Source organism: Anser brachyrhynchus (assembly GCF_964034855.1).
Source record: "Anser brachyrhynchus genome assembly, chromosome: 12".
Lineage (NCBI taxonomy): Eukaryota > Metazoa > Chordata > Aves > Anseriformes > Anatidae > Anser > Anser brachyrhynchus.
In genome coordinates, this window is record NC_137707.1 from 12,899,410 (window position 1) to 12,923,521 (window position 24,112).

General features: G+C 40.9%; 1 protein-coding gene across 9 annotated transcripts in view; it reads right to left on the reverse strand.

The window, feature by feature from the left end:
• CNOT1 (CCR4-NOT transcription complex subunit 1) overlaps window positions 1–24,112 on the reverse strand; it is a 60,011-nt gene that overhangs the window by 18,661 nt on the left and 17,238 nt on the right. For 2 of the 9 annotated variants that reach the window (XM_080552599.1, XM_080552595.1), the window contains exons 11-29: window positions 22,341–22,511; window positions 21,631–21,758; window positions 20,371–20,611; window positions 19,080–19,199; window positions 18,123–18,245; window positions 17,735–17,886; window positions 12,776–12,926; window positions 11,213–11,414; window positions 10,679–10,807; window positions 9,423–9,547; window positions 8,432–8,718; window positions 6,899–6,977; window positions 5,473–5,703; window positions 4,034–4,174; window positions 3,073–3,252; window positions 1,937–2,053; window positions 1,540–1,650; window positions 886–963; window positions 358–535 (exon numbers count right to left, since the gene is read on the reverse strand). In XM_080552599.1, coding sequence (XP_080408725.1) covers window positions 358–535; window positions 886–963; window positions 1,540–1,650; window positions 1,937–2,053; window positions 3,073–3,252; window positions 4,034–4,174; window positions 5,473–5,703; window positions 6,899–6,977; window positions 8,432–8,718; window positions 9,423–9,547; window positions 10,679–10,807; window positions 11,213–11,414; window positions 12,776–12,926; window positions 17,735–17,886; window positions 18,123–18,245; window positions 19,080–19,199; window positions 20,371–20,611; window positions 21,631–21,758; window positions 22,341–22,511 — 2,944 coding nt within the window. Of the gene's footprint in view, window positions 1–357; window positions 536–885; window positions 964–1,539; window positions 1,651–1,936; window positions 2,054–3,072; window positions 3,253–4,033; window positions 4,175–5,472; window positions 5,704–6,898; window positions 6,978–8,431; window positions 8,719–9,422; window positions 9,548–10,663; window positions 10,811–11,212; window positions 11,415–12,775; window positions 12,927–17,734; window positions 17,887–18,122; window positions 18,246–19,079; window positions 19,200–20,370; window positions 20,612–21,630; window positions 21,759–22,340; window positions 22,512–24,112 lie in introns of all 9 variants that reach the window. The other 7 variants (XM_080552593.1, XM_080552597.1, XM_080552594.1 and 4 more) reach the window with 4 other exon arrangements.

Here is a 24,112-nt window from a genome sequence, read left to right on the forward strand (position 1 = left end):
TTTTCCCCCCATTTCTGCAATGACTAGTACCAAACTAACTTCAGTACATCTTAGCAGAGCTGCTTTTTACAATGTAGTTTAAACCCTGCTCTCATTAATAGATCTTCCTGCTTCTAGTCCCTTCTGAAGGGTAGTTACACACAGCACATGCAAAATTAGTCCTCAGGATGGCTTCTATTCCTTTCTCGCCTCCAAATTCTGTATGCCTGCATCTATTACAGGAACATCTAAGTGTTCCTAAGCACTCAGCAATATTACACCTGGGTAGGTGGCTTCACATTCTTCTCTGCAATAGCACAGCCTGTGTTGTTAAACCTTGTACAGTGTGGTTCTAAGTTCTACCTGAAATGTACTTACTAGTTGTTGTGATGGGTGGTAGCTCTTCTGGCTGCTTCACATCTTTCTTTGGAGCGGAGAGCTGCTCATCCAGATTTTTCAGACGATCCTTATCTTTCAGGAGACTTCCAGGTTTCAGCTCATTGATGTCTAATGCAAGATTCTTGCAGAGCACTTCAATCTCAAACTTCAGATTCAACTGTACAACAAGTCTAGTTTAGGTTATGTCACAAGGAAAAAACCTGAAACATTTATTGGCTGCTCAACTACCAAGCTTCCCAGCCTAATCCACTGATCTCCCTCCCCCCCATCTTTTTTTTTTTTTTTTTTAAAGACTTGGATAGTGACTGAGGATTAAACAGGCATCTTGCACATTCACACTAACCTCACAGGAGTAGAGTTTCATCCAAGTTCTACTAAGTTAGCAATGCCCAGTTCTCCCCACACTAAAGCAAGAAGTTCAGTTTGGTCCTACACGACATCTATCTTGACTAGTATGTCAGGAAAACCTCATGCTCAGTAGGTATAGCAAAAGAAAAATAAGTTTACTTTTAGGTCATGTTCTTGATGTAGCTCAGCTAAAACATTCATAATGGCCATTGTCCACGGGTTTGGAGGCCTGAAGACCTGCAAGAAAAAATGGAGCAGCATTACACAAAAATTCTTGAATGGTTTAGCTGATTTCTAACTGGGAATTTTTGAAGCACAGCTATGTGTGCGCGTACTGAAAAGTGTAGTTTGTAGAGCTGCAATAGGGCTGAATTTAGTATTCTGAGTGAAACTAGATACAAGAATCAAGCTGAACACTCAACTGGAAAAACAACGACTTGGTCCTTCTGAGATCAGCTGTTCAGCCAAGCAGAACAGCGAGGAGCTGATCAGGGACAAGAGGGGCATATCAAAGGTGGAGGGAAGTAAACTATAGAGATCCTATAACCCCTTTGATGTCATCCTTCCATTTCTCAATGGAGTTCTGTTTGGGGATACCACAATTCGGTTCAGCCAACATTTGTTTAAACTGCAAAAAGATGCACAACCCACATACTTTCTCTCACTTCAACAGAACTCACACTTCAAGCCCTGATCTCTCTTCTTCCCGTCTGAAGTTTCATGAGCTTTCATTTTGTAAAAAATAAAAGTTAATTTCTGCAATGCTTATTTTTGCCAGTCAAACAATAACTGTGCCAACACAAAGTCACTTACCACGCTCCTGACACTGGATTCTAAGACTTTGGCAACAAATGGTACTACATAAAGCAATTCCTGCTGTCCCTTAACATATGCTTCCAGTAGCAGTGATTTCACATCCAAATCCTGAAAAATACCATTAACGACTGATAAGTGGAAGAGGGCAGAAAAAACACCATAAAAATACCACTTACATGCTATTTCCTTATAGGATATCATGGCGAACTTGAGTCAAGACAGTCCTTGAATTTTACAGACTGCTAAGGAGCAGTTATTCTTTTGAACACAAAGATTTACATACATGTATTTTTACACAGAATTACTTCCCTCATCTTGGTGATTTAACTTCCCGAACAGCCTATGCTGCTGCATAACAACATACCGGTTTGTACCAAGCAAAACAGAAGCTCACCGTGTGCAAGATGGGCTTATTTTTAGCCAGTGTAATCATTCCCAGCCAGTGACCAAGGTTCTTTAACAAGGAACGGTCTGAGAAGTTGGCTGCAGCTTTATCTGATGTCAGTAGCACCTAATAAAAAAAGCAACTCAAGCAACAACTAGAAGATAATCACTCACGAACAAAATCAAACAGTTGGTCTGAATCAAGACAAAAGTTTAAGCACACTGAGTTCTGAGCTCCAGTCTGAACTAAACATTACAGAGATTCTCAAAAACCAGCCTTTACTTCAAGGCAGCATCCCATAAATCTGCCTTGAAACAACTTCAAAATTCCTTTCTTTCAAGAGGATCAGAAAGGATTACACTCTTCCAGACCTTATGAGTTACTCTTGTCAAGACTGCTGTGTCTACTCAGTAAAACGTAACTTGTGCAGGCAATGCTTCTTAAGGCTTCATCTCAGAGCTGAAGGCTACCATCTGCCTTTCTAGTGAAACAATTTAATTCTTATTTCAAGACTTAAATCATGCCACAGCATTCTATTGTTAGCTCTGTTCCTTAGCTTCAGAGTAGCATCAGCTGAACAGAAGAAAGCCAGCTACGCTCCAAAGAGCCAGGAGATTCTTTTGCACTACAGCGTAACCCATGGTGGCCAGGAAATTCCACCAACAGGTTTAAAAATAGTGCTTGATAGACAAACTTGTTTCACTCATCTCTTCTGAGCTATCCCTTCTCTTACCTCCTTACCTTCACATTATTTTAGTCCTCCAGGGATTTTTAGTTGTTACACCCATTTTCTAAAACCTCCCCTTTATTTTTTAACCAAAACATCAGTGTAAACATAAGAGCCACATTCTCCACATATAAGAACTAAGCATAAACAAATTTTCCCTGTTATAATTTGCAAGCATTGCATAAATTTAGAATCCCCCCCCAAAAAAAAAAGAATTCGAATGCAGATCTATCCTCTTAATTATTCCTGAACAAGAACAGAACCACCCCAGTAATCACAGAGGTAACCTGTTAGCTGAAGCTAAAGTACACTTTGACAGATGTTTCACATCTGAAGATCAGACAAATGTTCTAAGGAGAACAACACACCTCTAAATTTTGAAACCTACCCAAGGTATTAGAAATCTTGCACTACTCACCTTGATGTTTCTGTAAGTTTCATTCAGAACCATTTTATTAAACTCTGGATTCTTAAGAGTGTCAAGGAAGTTTGAATATAAGCTGTGAAAATTTGGCTCAATACTGACTCTTTTCATCACGAGATACTGCGATACCCAAGGCATGAACTCTTCTTTCACTGTCTCCTTCAGTTCTTCGACCTGTCTCCACACCAGAGAAAAAGCACACCACAACAGGTATGAGAAGAGGACCACAAACTCATGGGGTCAATTCTGACCAACGCATTGTCATGTTCAGTCAATTGCTTTTAGCACTAAGATTCTTTTTTTCTTTTAAACAGCTCTGAAATCAGTATTTCATTATCCAAAGATCTGGTCAACCAGTAAGGACTTAATCATAAAGTGAGGCACAATAGTTTCTCTCCCCTCCACTTCTCCTCTTTATAGCAGGTAACTTCAAAATCTAGGACTGTCAGTAGCTCATGTTAAAGCAGTCTGCCCATAGGACAGGTATCATGTGTGGCAGCAGTACTGCAACCTTCTACTAGTTCAGAAAAACTACCCCGAATTTCAGCTTGAAATGCAAGAACCCAGTAGCTTAACTGTGCAATAGCAAATGGTATCCTGCCCATTTATGATGTGAATGTTTGTTCAAACTTGTGTCTACTAGAAGTGCTTTCCTGAAAGCAAAGATCTGAAATACTTTAGCACAAAGTATTTGGCTACAGGAAAACAAGGCAACTTGTAGAAGTTGAGTAAGATTAAGAATCTTTCACTTGCCCCTCTTTTCCCTGAAAAATTGTATGTCCAGAGAGGTTCAAACAACAAGTGATGTAAGCTATTTCCATGAGTGATTTTTCCCCCCTTTTTTTTTCCTCCAAATTTTATGAGTTGGAATTTTGGAGAAACATCACCTACCACTTCAGAATGGAATTCCAGAAATATATTAAAATTAATTTTACTAGTGGTCTTCCATACTTGCCTTCTGAGTCATGTTTGACTGAGACAGATTATTGAAGATGAAAGCAATTTTTTCCTGGACATTCTCTGGAGGTTCCACAATTCTCTCAGTTTGATCTGTTGCTACTAACAGCGTATCAATATTGGTGGTATTAATGGAAGGCTGTAGGAAAAACAAGAAGGTAAGAACAGACAATACCTAGAAGTAACATCAAAAGACAGTTTTACTCCATTTTGTCAAGTGAAAAAGAATTGAGCTTTGTCACGTAACATCTACTGCCTCTGATGCATTTTTAGCAGCATTCTGAAGTAATTTTACTCTACAACGATCAATACTCAGCAGAAGTACGTCGCTGTACAAAAACCAACCCCTGACACTTGTGTTTGTACACAATAGATGCCGTTCCAATGGCACCCATCATGCTAGCAGTCCGCATACAAGGTTAGTCTGGAGGGCGTGACAGTACAGCAGCGAGTGGTACTTGGTACAAGTTTACGTCTCCAAGAGCACTTCAATACTAAATTGGGAGAGAGGAATCCTACAGCTTTATCTGAGAGAAAACATGCCAGTAGCGTAAGCCAAAGAAATGTGACCCATGTCCTTACGGCTGCAGGCCTCAACTTAAGGGCTTTAGCACCTGGTACACTGCAGGAGATGATTTGATATAGCAATCATAACTCGAGTTTAAAATTAGGCAATATAAATGCCTCACAATCAGAGCTCAACATGATATGTGAAAGAAGTTAATAGCTGTACTAGCAACTGTCCTCCAGAAGTTTTTCTTAACTTTCAACTACCTTTGTTTTTTGCCTTCCACCTCTAATTCGGGGAGCTTCTTTTAAGAGAAGTATACAAAGACAGCACCAGCAAGCAAGACAGACTTGACTTGTTAGTGCATCTGCTACCCTTCAGTCACAGCTCTACGCATCCTCAGCGTACATGCAGGATCAAGCACACTCCACGCTTTCTGTGGAAGCACCAATACATCAATCTGTCAGCCCTGCATTAACTCTGACAGGTAGTTAAGAGTTACATTTATATAAGTGACTTAAGGTTTGAGAAACCTAATGCAGTCAAATCTGCTAGGTCAGACGTGATTCGGTATGTGTTTCTCAAGTCTCAGGCAGAATAGTAACTGCAGCTGCTTCAGGAGTCCTATTGCAAGTCATTAAGAGAAACTTAATTCTGTAATTTTCTTGCTAATTAAAGCCACAAAAAAACACCTTGCTATGCAAAGTAATTCCACAGTTTCCTGATTAAGAATGCATCCATACAAAAGCATGGGTCATATATGAAAAGGTTACATGCTTTAGACAAAAAAATATTGAGCAACAGGATTACAGCTTGAAAACTGGCAGTACAGAAATTTAACAGGGTTTTGTCTCCATGTACTCAGTCCAGATCAGCAACCTAACTCCGTTACATCTCCAGTGAGGGCTCTGAAGTCACAGAATGCTTACCGGCACATCTTTCTTGAAGCTGACTCCAGTTGGTCGAGTGATTGTGATGGTTTTTGCAACAGTGGTGGTGGTTGAGGTGGTTACTATAGTGCTGACTTGGCCAGCAAGAGGAGCTTTTGCTGGAACTTGGGCCTGGGCCTGAGCCTGGGCAAGTGCAATACTTCCAGGGGTGGTGATTGAACCCTGCATCTTCACAGGAGGATCTCTAGACTGCTGTCCGTATTCTATGTACTACAACAGGGTAAACAAGCACATACAGAAATTCATATACAGAAGTGTAAATAGGGAACAAGTTTTAGCATGAGCAGTATATGTATTAAAGATTGTCAGCAAACATTTAACACCAATGCCATTAAGGCAATCTGCAAAATACCATCAAGCCCCCTTATAAAGGGCATGTCTTATCGCCATTTACTTCCCTTCTTTCTGGAGAAGGGCCAGAAGCTCTACCCCTAACCTCAGCAAGCAGTTATCTAGTGTCAAGAGACACAACATCCTAAAACATTTTACAGAGCACTACCCAGGAAATCCCATTCCTGCAGGTCAGGATTAACAGACCAAAAGAGGGGGACTGCATAAAAAACGTGTATCAAAAAACATGTTACAAAGCAGGGAAGAAGTCCTTCCCCCAAGGACTCCTGCACCTACATAAAAATGGTAAGCCTGAAGTTCATAATGAATAAGCAAAAACCACATCTCTGGAATACCCAGCTTTTTAGAAAGCCTGTAAAGCAATTCCTCCACTTAAATACGTTTACCCAGACATTTGTAACATCAGACAGTCATTTCAGGGACACAATCCTAAATGCAACAGTGAAGTTGAGACTGCTATTGAACTTCACAGCTTCGGGTAGATGAAGTCTCACTGACCAAGCTGAACGTTTTTTTCTTATTCAGATTATGCTCTCAAACTCTGCCACTAGGATTAGTTTTTCTGTATTTCTCCTACCAATGAAAGCCAGACACCACATGATCAACACTACTTTTATTCTCTGAACTACAGGGTATTTCCATTACTTTGATCAAACCTGCAGGAATGAAGTTTTTCTTGCCTTTATCAGGTCTGAGTGTGAAACTATAAACACCTCTGAATATCCTCTATTTTACAGAGAAAGCACAAATGCTTGAGGGACTGGAACGTGACTCCATGGAAGCACTCTGAAATCTTCGTGCGTGGCCATGTGTCCTGGTTGATCATGCAGTTATACTCAAGCAGCTATTTCACTGCAAGCAACCCCAGCAGGTTTACAGAAACAGAAGAGTATTGAACAACCACCTTCACACTTTAAGAAAGAGCATTTGATTCTCTGCACACGCACTACCCAAATTTGTGGCTGCTCAGACCATTTCTCCAATGGAAAACAGCAATCTGCTCAAAAGATTTGGAAACCACAGAAAGCCAGTGCACCAACGTGAACCCACTCACCTCCTGTAAGTGATGAGGGAACTGTATAAAGTGACTAATAGAAGCCAAGTGCTGACAATACTGGGGATAGTCCTTCAATCTGTCAGAAATAATACACGTTAGTCAGCAGCGTTAACCCAGATCAGAAACAATACTAGAGAGCAATATAAACATAACACTGGTATGTCATTCCCATACCACATCAGAATTAGTTCTGGTCTGCTTACAGCAGCTGTGCTGTAAACAAAACATTTTCTACAAAGCAGTTTTTGTTGCAAAAGCCCTTGAAATGAATTCATTTAAGAGCAAAACACAAGGTTAATTCATAGCAATCCAGCTTAACCTAAATCTCTATACTTCTGACTGAATACACAATTGCATTTATATTCAGCTTTCACAATAAGATTATTGGTAAGTGATTTGTAGACTGGCTCACTGTTTTAAACAGCAAATCAGAGTGCCCTTAACATCAAAGACACAAGCTTCACCTAGGCACACAGATTATTATAATTCTACTTCTGAATGCTAGACCGTTACTACTCAGTGAGAGCAGAATCTTCAGGTCCCTCTTAAAAAGGTTCGTAAAAGAAGGAGCAAGAAGGTGGTTAAACCTCAAGTGTGTCAGCCTCCAATGCCTTTATTTATCGTTAGCTAAATACAGCTACGATATCCAGCTCTGAATGCTGCGAGCAGCAGCTTTTATAGCTGACAAAATACCGTAGGGCAGAACAACTATAAAAGGAGAATAACTGCAAGAGGTAACACGCTCCTTGCTTTTGAATCCACACTGCAAGTCCGCACACTTCTAGTCATTAAATAATTCCAAGAAACTTTTAAATACACTTCAAGTATCTTCCTCCAAAAATGGGTGTGCATTTTGTCCAATGGGATACAATCCTGCCTACAACTACTGTCTGCCTTGAGAGCTTCCTCTACCTGCATTCAAATTAAGAACTTTGAGAAAGCTTTTTTTTGTGTGTGAGAAAGGTTTATATGTGTCACCAACTCACAGCTATCGACCTTCTGGAAGATTTTGGCACTGGAGTAATACCCTTCATAATCTTACACAAAGTTAAAGCAGAACATTCTGAGTAACAGATGATCCAGGTGCCACACTGGAGATTCAAATTCAAACCCAGGCTTAGTTCCTAGCCAACCTTTTACTAAGGAGTAGTGCAAATGGCACTATCAGAGCACACCTGTTAAGAATATTTACATTCACTCCATTTCTAACAAGCTGACAACTTCAGTCAACACAACACTTCCCTGAATTATTTTTATACAGGGAGGCCACTAAGTAGTTTCAGCATCTCAGTTTGTCCCACATTTACACAGACACCGTATTTAATATTTTGATTTCAAAAGAACCTAGTCACCCTTTTACTAGCACATCACCATTTTGTTTCAGCTCAGCATATATTAAAGGTAATCCTGAAGTTGACATACGTAAATTTTCTAATACATATAAGCAATCCTGTACTGCGTAACTAGAGCAGGTTCAAGATTAACAGGACATTACATGAATTGTTGGAAGTATTACCAAAAAACACTCACCTATTTTTAAATCTATCTAGTGCAGCAATACCAAAATAGTACATTTTGGATGCAAAAGGCTTTCGTAAGGCTTCAAGAACATAGCGCAGGGCCAGGCCCAATGCCATATAAGTAACCAGTCCTTTCTCTATTATCCCACCAAAGAGGCAGGCTGTTATGTGCAGCTCTTTATCTGGGTACTGGGGAAAGAAACGGTATTCCTCAAACAAGTTCCTCAGCATACAGTTAAACACTTCTCGTTCCCGTTTAATGTTGGAATCTTTAAACCTCTGCAGCATTTCCAAGACCTGCAAAGAAATTGGAAACTGTTACCACCAGATTTGCTTTACTTCAGCCCTTCTGCATCTATAGGTTAAGAACACAAACAGCTAAGGTAGACTGCACTACAAGCCAGACTGCAAAGTAAGTGTCTCAACAAAAAATAAATCTCATTTTAGACAGTAGATGCTACATCACTACAATTAGCTTTATCTTCAGACTTCAGCTTCCTTTCCTTTATTTTAAATAACTGTCCTTAAATAAAACTTCTTGCTACCTCCTACCTCATTGCTTCAAAACTGGAAGATGCTGAATGTTAATTTACATTTTTCCTATAGTTTATAACCACATAAATACACTAAAGTAAGTCTGAAGTACTTCACAGAGCAAGTACATCAGACTGATATGCTTCGATCCTCATGTTTTGGTTACACTGAAAGCAATCATAACGTAGAACTGAGGACACCTTTATATATTTAGAAGTTGCAGCCATTTTTATATACTTTAAATATATCCAAGGTGTAAGCATAACTTAAACTGTTTAAAAGGCACACTTTAATACTTATTTTGAATACCCAAGCCCCTTGTGAGACTTGCATCATTTTAGGAGAGTTAATTAGATGGCTAAAAACTTCAGTCCACAGGACCGAAAAGTTGGATGTAACAAGCAAGTTCACCAACTATACTGAAGGTCTCTTGACAGGTGATGCAACTGCTACAGAATGGAACTCACCTCATCTACAGACATGGTCGGATGTGGTGGATGGTTATAAATACGCTGGAAGTAGCTGTTTGCCTCATCATCTATTTCTTTGCTAAAGTGCTGGTTAGCCTCTGGCCACACCTGAGATAAGTCAGCTGTTAAAAAAAGAAGGGGACAGGCATTACATTCAACTCCATAGGGTCATGATTTCCTCTAGGTCCTTTTCAACTCTTCCACAAATCTATACAAAGCCTGCTAGTTTCTCTTAAAAAGCAATTACTTAACCTTTCTAGTTGACAGGAATTCTTATTCAAAAATTTGTTTTCAAGACACTTTTGCAAAAGAACTGAATCCTAAAGGTGGAATTAGCCTCACAGTACTGTATTCCTAGAACCCACTGCAACCCAAGCTAGCCTCAACTGACACCTAAATCAAACGAATGTAAAACAGACTAGAATAAAGCATGCTACACAACACTAACATGCAGACAAACTTTCACACAGACTTTCAGGCCAGCCAGTGAGCTTCAAGCAAGTTTATACTGAATGCTCAAGCCCAAAAAGAAAAAACCATGGTCACTAAAGCTGCCTTCACTGTACATCTATGGACATCTGCAACTTTTATGGAGCAGCTATTGAAGACAACAAAGGTATGTAACACCAGCAATGTGGAAGATTTAGCATATGACTAGACTTCCTAAAGGAAACATTTGTTTGCTGCAACATTTCATTGTGAACTTAGAGGTATAACTGAGCTAAGGATAATGACTCAGTTTTAAGGACCAAATCATTCTTCAAAAAAGAAAGAAAAAAACAATCATTCCCATCAACTTGTTAGGCTTATTTCTTTCCAATGGTGTTGCCTAATTCACTAGTCTGCCACAACAGGACCTTACCCAGGTAGCTTTGATCAACTTTGTTACAAACAAAACAAAGAACACCCTCTTACAACATATATACAACTCTCTAAAAAGCAGGATAACACTTTTGTTCAAAACATAGCACAACAAAAAAAGGACACAAAAAGAGACTGTTCATGCAAATCCTTGACATTTGTATTTACTCTGGTAGCTTTTTTTTAAATCCCCTCCCAGCTACTTGGCAAGCTGCTAGTATAGAAGTTCAGAAGCACCTTTTTCAGTCTATCAGTATAATACAAGAGCCATGTTTCTACTATTTGTCACCTCCAGATCCACGCCACCCCTGAAGGAAATGCAGATTAACTGCAGACCACAGTCACACTTCACAGTCACAGACAACACTACCACTTACAAGGTTTCATCTTACTCTGCTGGAATGTAGGCTGGTTCAGTCCAGATGTGCTCAGCTTCCTTTGCACGAATGGGTCATTGTTCACTGCAGGAAGGCCCAGGGCTCCAGTTCCTATACCAGTCAGGCTACCCGTAGTAAGACCACCTACTGAAAAGCAAGCAAGGTATTGGTCATCTCAGCTGCACCCTTCCTAGTATACACGTATCGCTTTCAGCACCTTGCCATTTCCAAGAAACGCTCAGAGCCATATAGCCTCAGAAATATCCAGTATCAAGCAGTTTTTTCTAAAGCAATTCCTTATCTCTGTCCCAGCCTAAAAAGATACAGCTAAAATCCATCAAAAACATAAACCCTCTTGACTCTCAAGTTTTATGTCTACTGCAATTGCAAAATTTTCAAATGCTGTTTCAGCAGCGACCTAGGAGCAAGGTCTGTACGACTCCCTCCCACGCAACACCGCTGCCTGTCCAGTATTTCCAGCCACAGCAGCGACAATGTCTTCGCTCTGACGTGTCAAACATACAGAACACACCACACAGATAGCAGTACCTGGAAGTTGTGAAGAGAGTCCTCCAATGCCACTGAAACCTGTTGTCTGGTTTTGGGTGGAAAGAGGGGGAAACGCTTTTGCTGGTGACTGAGGAGTACTGAATGCAGAGCCCAAGTTCGGAGGGAAGCCTTGCATGCTCTGGGTATGAGGAGCAGCCGAGCCACCTAAACTAAGAGATGCCATGCCTGCAAGCGAGTCGATCTGAATGAAAAAAAGGAAGATTATACACAGACAGACATAGACTGCAATCAAGCTCACTCTTTGCAGGTTTTGTATGAAGACAGCTTACATATTAAAGCATCCTGAAAAGAGTTTTTCTGCATGGTCACTTTAAATTCTGAAGTCATCCAGATTACCCCAAAAAGGCCGTTTGTCTATAGAATGCTATTTCACTTATTCCTTTACAATCCCATAAAATCCTACTCTGTCAAAGGTTTTACAGAAAGGCTGATTGTTCCCTAGTTTCTAATTAAGTATAACACAACAGTAAATACAAAAAGCAGTGTGTAGATTTTCGTGCTAGAGCAGTTTAAGCTCTGCGGTTTGGGAACTCACCAAGACTTAATCAAGCTAACAGAATATTTAACTGTCTGAAGGATCCCAGAATGTTCACTTTTCATAGCTAAACACCTGAGAACACAGCCTCCAATAAAAGCCATTAAGATCTGGGTGATGAGTAGGAGGGAAGGCACAGTACCAGCAGACATAGCAATAAATTGTGATTCTGTGAAATTAAGAGCTCCTGTCTAGGAACTGCAAAAAACTATTATCTATCCAGAAGATAGCATGGATTCAGACTCACATCTGCTGCTCTACTTCTTCACATCAGTTCTATGCAGCAGGTTGCCAAGATATTAGGTACATTTGATGAGCAACTTCAATAAAGTAACAATTTACATGGATACTGCTCTCTGTATTGAGTTTACATAATCTACTGACGCTTCAGACATTCTTCAATGCTGAAATGCCACTACTTCGTGTGAATAAGTTTTCACCATTTTAAAATCTGCCAGTGAATGTAGTTGCTAGAAGCAAAATCTGTCTGCAAAGTGTTGCTCCCAGAGGAGGAAGGGATGATGAGTGGCAGGGAGTAACTTAAATGTACCTTGTTTTTAAAAGAGCAGTTCAGTTGAGAGCTGAAGAGCCCCAGTTATAACAAGTCCTTATGCTCTAGCACTGTTGCTTGGCCCGTGAAGCTACAAACAAGACACATCAGGTTCAAAGGCAGTGCTTAACTCTCAGAAGTCTTAGAAAATTTTAGCACTTTAAAGAAACTCTCAGCTATTTTAAAATAAACCAAACCTCTATCACTCTTCAGTGCTCCCATCCTGCTATACTTCCATAATTTCTTACAGACATCCGTGACGTGAACGACAGTTCTGAACTACAACCCTCAGGCATTAATCTGCTACAAGAGAAGTTATCTAGACATGCAAGCATAAAAAACTAAGGGAGCCAGATGATGTTTTACGTAGTCCTGCTGAAAGAGCTCAAATCGCGCAGCAGAACTAACGCTAATCAACGGTTTCTAAAACCACAGCATGCTATTATTTATCTACTACCTGTACAGGAGAGATGGCATCCAAGCTGCTCGCACTAGGTGGGCGTCCTTTTGGCATGACTCCAGGTGGCGGCTGCCTAGCCTTGTTCATGACGCTACTGCAGTTAGCCACCATGGTGAGTATCGTCTCTGACAGCTCCTGGGAAACACTCCTAGAGCAGAGGAGTAGAACAGTGAGGCATCCAGTGTTCACAAAACTCAAGCCCCTGATTGTTTTCCTTCAGGAAGTGGGACCACATTTCACAAATATAAACTGCAAAACAATCCCAGCAGAAACCACACTAGCAACAATTGCGTTACAGCCATTTCACTTGGGACAAGCTCTATCTTAGATAGAAGAATGTAAACTGCAACTATAAAAATTCTCTGACAGCATGTTCCCCCTTTTTAATAGCTCCAATACTGGTATACAGTTATCCCAGCAAATAATGACTCAGAGAAAGCTGGGATGTGTATCTGTCTACCTAGCTTCAATAGCCCGTGGCAGAACAGACGGTCTGCAACGTTCTTTGCCTGCTGTTTGTTACAGGCTATATACAGCTCAACCTCATGAATTCAAACACACAACAGCTTCTGCTATAATCCCTTGGTCAAATCAGCTCCTCAAGGCTCCTCCCTGTTCCCAGACTTCAACGTTCAGGATTGTTCCCACTTTGAGTATCATTAGACATTCTCTCCAGAGGAGAAATACGACATGACTAAAGAGCTTGCACTATAGAGAGACACTTATTTTTTAAATAAACTGAACTGATATAGATGGGAGTTAAATACCCTCCCCCCAAGTCCACTAAAATTCATTTGTCTATATAAGCTGACCAACATGCTTCATCTGACCATTAATAAACATTTAACCAGAGGCAAGAAATCTCCAACTATTCAAAGAAGTTGAGTCAAAACCCAGCAGAACAGTCACACTTAGGCCTGAAGGCACTGCACGACCGAGGGAAGCCAACACCTTTCTGAACAATTCCACGTCTTGCTGCCAGGCTTCCTAAGGGGAGGGAAAGGCAGCTCTGCTGCTGGCATACCTAACCACAAACGTACCCATGCAACACTAACATTTCACTCATGGAAAACACAGCCAACTATTTACGCCTTTCCTGCTCTGCAGTTCTACCTTTTTGGCAAGTACAACTAAAGCAGCAAATTCCTTCCTGTAATGGTGCAACTGTGTTAAACTCATCTGGAGATTCCTCATTTTCACTGAATTTTCACAAGCTTTCCACTGCACAGATGTTGGGATGAGGAGGAAAAGGAAGCAGAACCATCCCGACAACTAGGGCAGGAAAACGAAGTGCAGACTAGCCCTCAGCTTTGGCAGCCATCCCATTACAGGCTACACAGGGTTAAGGGCTTCAGCTTGCTCTCCCAAGCCAGTGCTCCACTACACAGTGTGGGAAAAAGCTGTCCTGGGACAGACAGAGAATCTGGGGAGCTACCATGGGCAGGCAACTTTCCAGGCAGGTCAATGTGCATTTTATCAACTGCTTCACAAGCTGGCTCCTCCAAATGTATTGATATCCCCTCACTAGCAGCCAGTGTCAAGAGACTCAAAAGCACGCTGCCTGGGATGGCGGGTTTCAAAAAAGGGATCAGAAACTTACCTTCAAAGTAAGCTCAGCTAAGGAAACACTTTGCTTTTCTCCTTGACTCAAGTGTGAGCAAACCAAAAGTTTTTCTAATCAAGCTGTGAAAGCAGTAAAGTACCTCAGACAAAAGACTTCATTTTAATCATCTGTGGGGGGGTCTTTAAAAGTCCTTTGGAAACAAAGGTCTATATTTGCATGACCATTTCTGAATCTGAAGAACACTGAGAGGCTTCCTTACACAAAACCTGCATTTATTTATAGCCGGTTCCTCTCTGCAAGCCATACATCTGCTATAAATGCCCAACAAGATATTTCTTCCCCCTCGTCATTTAAGATGTGGCCTGTGAAACAGCCTGGCCACACAGGGAAACAGAAAGGATTTCTGTTTCAAGAAGGTGCAACCAGACCTGAAGACACAACTCCGAGGCACAGCATGCGGGAGGCTCAGAGTTTACGGCGTATATTTACCTACAACGCAATTCCACAGAACCACAAATCCCCACAAGGTGCTTGTGACCAACTAGCAGGAAGGAAAGCAGGCACTCAAATACCGCAGCGTGCTTTAGTTAAGACAGATTCCAACCTGCTGCAGCTAGAGGTTACCGATCACAGGGCAGCCCCGCAATGCATAACACAGGTTTATAATCCTGAATTTGATGCTTATGGTGACCAGTTAGGTCATCCATGCTTTGGAACGAATGACTAACTTTTTGTCCTGCCATCTAGACAGATTAAAGATTAACATTTTTATGTCACGAGACATTGCTGTATGTCAAGATACATACACACCACAATATTTTTTAAGTAGTACTGAGCTGCAGGTTTTCACAAAAGCTGCATCTGAGGCAAATGATGTAAAGTAGTAAATAGCTTCTTTAATAAGGGCACGCTTCTTTATCAAACTAGATCTTAAAGCAAAAGTTCACATGCTTTCAATTCTACATAAAAATATACTCAGCCAGCTAATCTTAGAGCCATTCCAGGAAGAGAACTGGGAGAAACTGTGGAAAGGACAATTTTGAAAGATGAGTAATGAGGAGAGTCAGGGACCACAGTCAGCCAGCTGTAGGAGAAGAGAGTGTCAGCTTAAGGGAAGCTCCAGCTTGCTGGATAGAGCAACTTCATATCTCTTGCACTCTTTTTTCCCACTTATACAAAAAGAAAAATACTTTCAACTTGTTTGATTTCTTTCTACCTTACCCATACAAGCCAGGAGCACCGCTAGCACTCCTGTTTTCTACCTCTGCCCATTCCTACCACCCCTCTCTCTTTACAGAGGTATTGATGCAGAAACGAGGAGGAAAAGCCTCCTCATTCCTCTAGGCACAGTCAGCCAGAAGCATCGCCCTGTCCTGAGGCTGGCACTGAGGAGGAACCACCAGTGCTGCCAAACCGACTGTGCTGGGCAATGGGCAGGTCCTGCTGCCACTCACCTCACTGCAAACCCCTGGGGGGACGACTTTTCCATAAGCAGTTTGTTACCAAATCACACACTTGGTCAGTAAGGCAGCCTGCGGTGCCAAAACCGCCCTGGCTTCACTTGAAAAACACTAAGTAATAACAAGAACGCTTACTTCGTTCTGAAGCCTCGCTGCTATGTGCCACAGCAGCAGCACTCACCAGTGCTACACAAACTGCACCAACACAAATAAAGGGTTCCAGACCACGCAGGGTCCTAGGGGCTTAAAAGTGTCCCAACTACAGCTTAACTGAAAGAAATTACTCCTAAATTGACTACCCCCAGCAGCAAACTTCAGGTGGTAAAGCAGAACCATCCTCCCAGACATATTTAACGTTACTGTGATTTTAATCTCCCAGTCCTTCCAAAGCCTGCTTCCATTTGTGACTGAAACGTAAGCTAATCCAAGCGAGTGCTTCGTGAAAGAAATTGTTTTCTCTTTAAAGCTTAAAGAGAATAACTAATGGAAAATGACTGCAAGTAGGTCACATTCTTGCATAAACGGGAATACAAGCGGCTATAAAAAGAAACCAGAAGCTGAGAGAATTGTGCCAGTAGAGAACTGCTAGCTTTTGGATTAACTGAATAAATAAAACTTGGTAACACATTAAGATTCAGAACACAGTGACATTAGATGCAAGTCAAGTCTACAATTAACTATTAAATCTCTAAAATCTGGACATGGCAACATGCAAAATACTGGAATTTCAATTCAGTTTGTAGTCTCAGAAGACGACGTACTTTGAACAATGGGTATTTTCAGTCCAAAAGATGGACTAGACAATAACGTTTCCGAAACAGTACTTGAAGTTTAATTTTGTTTAGGAGAACCTTTTCTCCTAAAAATCTTACAAGGACCTCTGAAATTCCCTTCCAGTTCAGATAGCAATCACTATGTTGGTATTTGTTTCCCTGTTGTTTACGCGAGCTTGGAATCATCTGACACTTCTACATATGTTTCCTCTATCTGTCAAGACAGCACTGCGTAACAATATAACCCTTAGATCAGCTAACATGCACTTGGGCATGCCAGACTCCTTAGGTGTCAAAACTTAACACCAAAACTAGCACCATCTCCAGCTTCCAGACCCTCTGGCTCATATGTCACACTGGGCTAAGCCTCGTTAACTCCAAAATATTGCTGCAGTCAAATACCACCTTGGTCTGACAGCAACATCACCAGTATTTTGCAACATTTAGTTATTTTTACTTAAAACATTATTTAAAATTGATTTGTCCAGTTTCTGCTTGCTTTAGTCTTTCTGTAACCTACCTCTCCCTCTTGCAGAGAGCAGGTCTCTAGGACCTACGCTATTTCCTTCAGGATTTTAGCTAAACAAATTCATCTGCAGAAGACCTTAGCTATTTCCCGTCCTTTGACTACTTTGAGACAGTCAGTATTTCAAGTAAAAACAACTGAAGTTACATGTGTCCAGTTTCAGTCTCAATTACGTTACAATCTCCAGCTTTCTTCTATGCATAAGGACTGCATTAGCCCTCTCTGCTAGGGTAGCAACCACTTATTTGCCTAACATGATTAAAAAAACCCTTTATAAAACCTCATTGTTTCCCATGATGCTGTCCCATTCTGTAGTTATGACATATTCCTTTTTGTCCAAGTCACAGCCCTGCCTCTGGCCATTAACCCAGTATCTCACTAACCAGCCATCCCGCAGTTACCAACATCATCCCACCCACTTGACTATAAAGACAAGAACACTTTCTGTCTCATCACCTACTCTGTATGAGAAGCTTCACTGAAAAATTAAACATACTATCAAATTTAGCTGTGCAAGATTATAACTCTCAGCAACCCATAGGAAACCCCAAACCACCTGTGAGCACGTGCAGTATGAGGCCAGCAAGCCGGCTTCAAGCGGATGACATTCAGTCTAAGCAATATTGCCCTTACCCAGCACAAGCTTGCAGACATGCCAACATAGTCGCCAAGGTTTCTGGAGGAAGCTGAGCGCTTTTGGGCTGATCTTTTTCCGGAGCAAGGCCACCCAAGATAGATGGACATCTTCTCTTTAAGAAAGTCATGCAGGCCTGGATGAAGGGCTCCTGAGGAAAAAAAAAAAAAGTTAACTTAATCTCCCAAACCACATCCAAGCCATTATTTCAAACTTGGCAATTGTACCGTGGGAAGAATCACACTAAGCTATTATAGTTCAGTGAAAATGTTGAACTATCAGACCATGGACACTTTCCACAACCTTAAAGCTACTTATAAGATTATCAAAGTGACTTAAGTTAGTCACTGATAGAATGTAGAAATAAAAAGAAAAATCCTGCTTTACCCCATGCTCCCGAATTTTATCTGTGAGCCATTTGTCAAGTTTGAGGTATTCCCGTCGAGAGGCAAGTGCAGCAAGGTCAATAACAAAGGCAAATGGAGTACCATTTAGCAGCATTGACAAGGCCTAAAGAAAAAAAAATCAGAAGACTACTAGTGAAGACACAAGGATACCCTTTCTCCTTTCTAATCCCCATTTACTTTTTAATAAAGAAGTCTTCCTATCACAGCCTGCTGTGCTTTCATAGTCAACAAAAAGACTGGTACTATCAGTTTCACACACAGTTTGCTCGTGGCACAAATAAGCAAGAGCTCTCATCTGAAAGCATTGCATGGCCTTCTTGTAGAGACCTTGTGCTTATGGTTTTAAATTCCTGTATGAAAATCTACCAGCAAGCGGCCAAGAGCTACCAAGACAATATTGCAACAGAATTAGTCAGAATAACCTAGCGTCTTCCTGCCAACAGACCTTGACCACTTCAGAGCCACTGAATACATCTGATCAGCATTCATCCTTGAACACAGAAACTGATATAACAAAACTAATTTGAAGCTCTTGCACTTTGTGACACCCAATTATTTTGCATCTAACTTTAGAAGTGATAAATGCCTTTAAGAAGCCCGATGTCGCTTCCAGTCTCTTTTGTGAGTGTGTAAACAATTATAAAATAGCAGTATTCTCAAGAAACCCCCATTCCATCAACCTCAGTGGTGCCTCCTTCAAACAAGCGTCTGAAGGATTTTTTCTATATTCCCATTTCAATGGTATTCAAGGTCAAAACGGTTGAAGCTCTTCCTGGATTTACAGTACATGCATATAGCAAGCAGTTCTATTACACTGCTTCTTAGGAATCCTTACTAAATTAGTCACATCCAAGTTAAGCTTAGCCTTTGTTACAAGATGAGCAAGTCTGCATAAGACACCAGACAGAAAATAAAAATGGTACTTTGCAAAACTCACCTTCAAGTCTTGCGCCACATCAAGAATACGTGACAATTTTGCCTGGTCATACTGCTCCCCTCTCATGTACCATTCTGCCATTGCATGCATGATAAGCTGACGAATCGAAGGAGACTGACCCTGAGAAGAATTAAATTAGGATTGTACTTCATGCCTCTAGGAAAAGGATCAACTATTCGAACATTTAGTAGGATATGTTACCTCTGAAGCCCAACACACAAACAATATTTACTCTTTAATTTACAACTTAGTTTCTTAGTTGGACTCTTAACATGTGATGAATAAAATTATCCAGGAGCTCAACTAAAGGAATGATGAATATTCCTCTCAGTTACAGAGAAATAGCTTTTGGAATATGTGAATCACAGAACGTTCCGCCTGATGTGCTGCCTGAAGCCAGAACTGCCATGTCACAGCCTGACATTGCAAAACCAGTATCGAGCTCTTTGCTCACACATGAGCAATCAAAGCACAATTCAAGTAAATTTCTGTTGGCAGCAAGGGTTTTGCTTTCAGTTCCCACATCTGAGGAAGTCAAACATCCTCAAACTGTAGAGCAGCGCCCTGTCACATGACAGCAATCACTCTGTATGTTATTTTGGAGCCTAGCCTGCTGAAAAATTGCATATTCTGCCATTTCAAGACCTTATGCAAAGAACACATCACTTTTATCCCACTCCTATTCTGCAGTTTAAAGACTTGTACCAAGAAAACAAACATTCATAGCACTTCAGCTAGTGAACAACCATGACTTTGCAGTGAATATGGACCAAGATCCCCAGAGGTCAAGCTTTGTATCCTCAACACCACTGTACCTAAAAGGGCAATATATTTTCTAATGCAGATTCCCCTCCCGCCCTAGAGGCTTCCTCTGCCTTAAGCTTCTTCCTATGACTTTTATTTACTTAACTACCAGTGGGCACAGTGATGAAAGCCAAGATGAAAGGCAAATCTGTAAAAAAAAAACTACTTGTTTGCCCATTAAAAACATGGGGCTTATACACATAGTTGCCTTCTCTGAGCATGGAAGCTCTCTTTGAAGAAGGGCAGCAGCCAGTCCTAGATTTTCAGAAAGCTACACTCTCACTACGAGTTATGGTACTTGCAGTTTCTTTATACCTAGAATAGCCTCCAATGCACTTGGCTAAAAGTTGGAGGCTATCTTATTTTGAACCGTTTCCTCTCTTAATGCTTAAAGTTTCCATGTTTTAGATGTGCCAGGTTGTCTTTCTCCCTCTTGTTTTTAAAATCAAACTTTACTTAAAACTTAAACACCAGCAGAAACACTCACCTGTCCATGCCATGCATAGTGCAAAATGATGGCCGAGTTGGGATGGTTGCCAAGGAAAATTGGCATGAGCGTGGAGATGAGTTCATGGCGCAAGGTATGCCAGGAAGTGTTGATCTGCAATAAGGCCAATACCAACATATCCGGGCAATGCTTGATAGGAAAACTGAAGAGCTGCTTAACCTGCTCATACTGTCCCACTTCTGCCAATCGCAACAGAGATTCGATCAAATCCAGGCTCTTCCTAACAAAAGGAAAAAACAAACAGACAAGGCCCCCCTCAAAGTTACAAGTAGTTTGCTTACAGGATCCTGGATTCAAACATTTTGTAGCATCAACTGCAAGACTACATAAAGTAATGCCCACTGCAAGCAACCTGAAACTGCAGCTCCTATCAAGTGCAATTAAGCCTACAGGAATATTCTTATCCATGAAAAATTTCTTTTCTTTTTTAAAGACAAAAATCAAACCAATTTAAGAGCTTAAGAGCTCTTGCTATTATGGAAGAGGGAGAATTGAACACTGATGTTCAAAAAAAATTCAGCTTGAGGTGGGTCACCTGAATAACTAAACTTGAAACATATCTCCAAAAATGAAACGCATGTTTTCTACACCTGAGTACACACCTGTGAAATCTGAGGAAGATATTCTACTTTTGTCTCTTTCAGAGATACAGACATCGCTACCTTCTCCTACTTTAACCATCTCTCCCATCCTCCAATTCCTTACTTCAGGTTGTACAATGGGAATAGAAACAAATATCTGCACTGAAATCAGCTGCAAGCTGTATTAAAAGCAGCTGTAATTGTCAGCTCAAGGAGTCACATTACTCAGCTTTGTGCAATAACACAGCAATAGCTCTAAAAATTTATTATTTAAATCCCAGGACTTATTTCATATAAGTGGAACAAGTTTTTCTAATGCCATCCTGAAAAAAGACATTTAAATTCCTATCTCCTCTACCCCCCTCCCCCTCCACTTACAGGATTCACCGAAATACATTAGCAGAAATTCTCTAGACAAGCAGAAGACTCCATTAAAAGCAACACCTAGCAATACATTTTCAGATATTACGGAAGTACACAGGAAGTTCTAATGTGAAAACTTCCAGCAAACACTGAAAAATACTGACAGCTGATCAACTGGAATGTACACATAGCTACAGACACATCATGTTGCACGAAGGTAAAGTCACATTTGAGCAGGTAAGTTGTCTTACTCTAAATCTAGGTAAGAAAAGCGGTTTGGGGAGAGCAGGTTTACCATGTGGCAATTTCTCGATTGTCATCCTCTGGTGGTGCTTTCAGGATGTCTGTGGCAACAGTATGACAAGCGTAGTCAGCAAAACAGAAGATGTCAGGGTTTATGAGGGAATGTTGAATGAAGGAGAGCTGGTGTAAGAAATATCAAAAATAGTTAGTTTAGGTCTTTGAAGTTACAGGTTCCTTCCACTTTATCAAGCAACATTTCTGAGAGCAACACAAACCAACAAAGCAGTAGAAATGAGCCGAGACTGACTATAAGCATGTTTTACACAAGACTGAACTTCACTAGAGCATAAGAACTACTCTTCCCACGGTTTCTGAGCATGATAAATAAGGGTGTGACCAGGGCACCTGCCTGCACGGCTGTGTTCTGCAAAGCTCTAGCCTTTTTGTGTAACCAGGTAAAAACCTCCCAGGACTGCCATGCAGCAGTGGGTCTGCGCTCAGCTGCACTGCAAGTCAGAACTCCGCTAAAAACAGACGCAGTGTGACAGGTAGAGCAAGCGACCACCTTCCCGCAAACAATGCGGACACCGTTTAATTTACATACTCTACCTCAGTAACATACCCGAGGCCTATGCCATACAGGCCAAGTTGTCAAACATGGCTTGTCTGAAAATTCACATTACCAATCCACAGCTGCCATTTGTGAAATTCATGAACTTCTTACGTTTTGTACAGACATGGCCACAACGCTGGTAAACCTACCTGGCCCTCTGCATGCTTCCAAGGTCTGTATATGGCATTAACTGGAAAAACTTCCATGCCCAAGCCTCTCTGGATGCCAAACACCACAATATGCAGGCCCTTGCTGTCACGAATCTGAAATCCCGGGTGGTCCAATTCATAGGTTACTACTTTGAAGTCCAGGCTAGGATTCTGCATCCAGAAAAAACAAGAGACTAGTTAGCCTTAGGCATTACAATCTTCACTACTTTCTTGTAAGAACCCCACTTCATGAGTATTTTGCTCAGCTTAACATCCACCCGACTTTTAGTTGAAGGCAGTTTTTGTTTTAAAAAACACAATTTAGATAGCTCTGAGAACTCAATGCAAGTTACTGTTTGAAACCAGCCTGCGAATCTCACCTCCCCCAGCACCACAGCCAGTAGCTGTTCATCTTTCTAAACATCTCTTTAACAAGTCTTCAAAAAAAAAAAAAAAAACAACACCCAAAAACCACCCAGCACAGTTCCTTTCTTAGCATACTAGCTGATTCCTTTTGTAGGCTTCTATACACCCTCCAACAAGAAGCAGAAGGATCTGACCAGCTGCCAAGCAGAACTTGTTTTCCTTTTGAAGGATTTACAGTGCAAGTGCTTGCAAGCACCTATTAGATTTTCAGCAATAGTGTAAAACCTTCAGGATGAGGGGGTTTGGAGGGAACTATGGCAATTACAGAACACAGACATCGCCTTCCAAAGATAGGTGAGCACCACATACAAAAAAATAGATACTGACTGCTCAATGTGTCAATTTCCTGACAAGCTGATGTAACACAAAGTAAACGTGGACCATGTCAGATGTGTAAGAAAGGGCTTGGGTGTGCTTACACAACTGGAAAGTTAGACAAAAGCATGAAGTGCCTGAAGAACAGAAAATACTTTATTGATAACAGAATGAACATACAGGAGAACTCACACTATTTGTGCTAATAGCTGCAGCTGTAGCTTACACACCATGTGTATGCTTTTACAGAATGAAAAAAATTCAGAGCTGTTTCCTTAAACGAAACAGAAGGTAGATGCAGTACAGAGCTCTCTAGGAATAAAAACAGTACACCTACATTAGCACGCAAAACCTGTCATTTCTACAGCACAATGGGACTCAGATACTGGTACATCACGTAGAACAGTCTAGCTGTATTTTTTGAAAATTCCTTCAAAAAAACAAAACAGCAACTCCTTTGTAGATTAGAGGGACCGCACAGAAAACTCACCCAATACACGGTAGGCAATGGAAATGGTATTCATGTTTCACTGTGTTAATTATGAAAATTGCTGCTTATAAAGCAGTGGGAAAACTTTTCTATTTTTGAAACATCATCATGCACAAGAAGCATTGAGAGGTTTGGAATGAGTAGCTACAAAAATACTTTGTTTCATTTTAATGCCTGCAGTTAGAACCTTTGCAAAATAAGGTGCCTGACGTCCAGACTATTTCCACTGTCGGAAATAAATTCTTCAAACATAAAACCCCTCAGACAACACACGCTACAGCGCGTGGAAGTAAGCAGTGTGGAATGAATTGCAGGTTGCACGCACATTAGCCATTCAGGTAGTTTTTAGTTCCACAATTCTTCAAAATATTCTTGTTCAAAGGGAAAAAGACATCATTTAAGCACAGCAGCACAATTGTATTCATGAGTTTCAAAGCCATTCAGGCTGCTAGGAGCTTTAAAAGAAACTTTATATTCACACTGGGCCACATCCTTCTTTCAGATGTTCTGCATTCAAGGCCAAGGTGCTCACAAAACTTAC